Source organism: Penaeus monodon, unplaced genomic scaffold (genome assembly GCF_015228065.2).
Source record: "Penaeus monodon isolate SGIC_2016 unplaced genomic scaffold, NSTDA_Pmon_1 PmonScaffold_12591, whole genome shotgun sequence".
Classification (NCBI taxonomy): Eukaryota; Metazoa; Arthropoda; class Malacostraca; order Decapoda; family Penaeidae; genus Penaeus; species Penaeus monodon.
The window spans coordinates 1-2500 of record NW_023641480.1 but is presented as its reverse complement, the minus strand read 5'-3'; the positions used below and the strand labels follow the sequence as shown (position 1 = coordinate 2500).

The 2500-nt window shown below is 45.6% G+C and overlaps 1 protein-coding gene across 1 annotated transcript; it reads right to left on the bottom strand.

Annotated features, from left to right (window-relative positions):
- Nucleotides 1-1910: 1910 nt before the first annotated feature.
- Nucleotides 1911-2316, bottom strand: LOC119569107 (the record flags this gene model as incomplete). Its single annotated transcript, XM_037917418.1, has 2 exons — nt 1911-2169; nt 2210-2316. Coding segments are annotated over 2 exons (366 nt in total), but the record flags the coding sequence as incomplete, so codon positions are not given.
- Between the last annotated feature and the right edge of the window lie 184 nt (nt 2317-2500).

Here is a 2500-nt window from a genome sequence, read left to right as displayed (position 1 = left end):
TGATCTATGCCCATCTTTAGACCACTGTAGGAGATGACAGGCAGACTCCCTGTGGGGAGCCAAGGAGCAATACCTCGCTCCTTGGCGCAGCCATACTCCATCATACTATATAATAAAAGGAGTCAAGACATCTTGCTCGTCTACCTTACACCCTAAGCTCGCCACCTACCATTTTGTAGGGCCCATCATTCTGGCACTTACAACTGGTGGCTTAGCGGTGACTTTGAACTCATACAGCGCTTCCGAGCACGCAATACTTCGCCATAGTGTGAGCCAGTCCCCCTGCCGAGATGTCCCAAGGCCGGATAACGACGCTGTCCGCTTGGCTGCTAAACTCCGACACAGCAAGTCACGCCACTCTCAACACCTGCAGCTGACCCCTCAACACCTGTATCATCTATTGCCGCCAACGCTGTGCAGATTTTAGAAGAACCCCAGCTGGACCACGTATCACCAAGGACCACCTAAAAATTTCTACACCAAGCCGAGTTCCTCGCCAAGCGGATTCATCCACGCAGTTGTGAACAATGAGGAACATCATCCTGCTAACCTGTCGCGCCACGACCTTGCTCACCACGCAGCGCTCCAAATCCCCCCGTCAGCCGCACAGGGGCGGCCCGCTCTCTGCCTCGTCAGCCGTGCATCTCCCCAGCCTCTCCTCGCCTCGCACCGCACCCAAGACCCAAGTGTGAAGGTTTATCAAACAAAAATCGGTGATCAATGCTTAGCTTTTCCTTATATTATTTTCATTTGTGTTCAATACTTAATCTCGACTTATTTAATTTGCATGAATTTTTTTGTTGTATTCTGCATTCAGTTGTCAGTTATAGATATTCATTTGCAGTTTATGAGTTGCCTAACTAGATTCTCACCGCCGCCTGAGGATGCTCTTCCCTCAGCACCGCTCGCTCGCTCGCATTCTGTGACGCCTCCTGAAGACGGATTTCCTTCAGCGCCGCCCGTTCACGTAGTTCTGAAGCCCGAGAATATCGCAATCGCGGCATGCGTTAGCACTCATATCACTAGCAAATCTCGATACTAATATACACACCGCTTCATACAGTACTTGCGTCGTTTTTACGTTTCTCACGATATTTGATTGTGATGGGGACCATCATTTGGAAAACAGGGAAATATGTAACCCAGATTTATATATGTGATGTTACTGAAATATGTATGCCAATTTTATTCTAATACCGTTATTGATGATTGATATTCTACATGCCTTGTATAATCTTATGTATTGTCACATGCCTATATTCCCACACACACACATACATATAAGTATGTCCATTGCTTTACCTGTTTATTCGTCTCTCGTTGCCACACTAGACATTCCTATGTTGTATTGTCTATCCCCTTCCACAAGAGCTATGCCTTGTTGTAACACTACCTTTCATCACCAGTGATTGCCATATGTTAAGAACGTGATCTATGCCCATCTTTAGACCACTGTAGGAGATGACAGGCAGACTCCCTGCGGGGAGCCAAGGAGCAACACCTCGCTCCTTGGCGCAGCCATACTCCATCATACTATATAATAAAAGGAGTCAAGACATCTTGGTCGTCTACCTTATACCCTAAGCTCGCCACCTACCATTTTGTAGGGCCCATCATTCTGGCACTTACAGTGTGTGTGTGTGTGTGTGGGGTGTGTGTGTGTGTGTGTGTGTGTGTGTGTGTGTGTGTGTGTGTGTGTGTGTGTTTTGTGTTGTGTGTGTGTGTGTGTGTGTGTGGTGTGTGTGTGTGTGTGTGTGTGTGTGTGTGTGTGTGGTGTGTGTGTGTGTGTGTGTGTGTGTGTGTGTGTGTGTGTGTGTGTTTAATTTATCAGTGTGAGTGCCTACCCTAATAATCTTAAATATGTGCATCACAACTACAAATATAATCTGGAGGCAGTGAAACAACCCTCCCTATGAGATCTTTGTAGCAATCTTGCTAGTAGCAAGTTTATTTGTCCGAGCTGCATCTCTTTCAGCTTTGCGTCTCAGCTGTTCTTCTCTTCGTCTCTCCCTCTCATACTGTCGTTTCTCTCGCAAGACAGCATCCAGGTCTCCTTCATCAGCCTCCCCTTCCCAGCCTTCACTGTCCTCAACCCAGTCCTCAAGCTCCGATGACTGAAAGAAGAGGAGACATTTGCTATTCCCAAGTCGAACTTTGGACACAGTTGTACTTCTGAATTAATATTGCTTGGAGTCTTTTATGCCCTGACCTCTCCCCAGTGGTTTGTTCAGATAAATCTAAAGATCTAACACAATACTTCCATTTGAATACTCTAACTAAAGAATTGCCTATTCTAACACTATCTTTAACCACTTGCTGCCGGGGAAAATGCTGTGCTCATTTTTTTTATTTTGTGAAATGTCTCTACACATAGATGGCTCTGCTAGTGCTTTGCCACAAAGGAGTTAATTAACAGACCTTGTGACCTTACCTAATTCTTTTTTCCTGAATTGGCAGGAAAAACATTTTTTACTAATGCTATGAATATCGTGGTGTTATT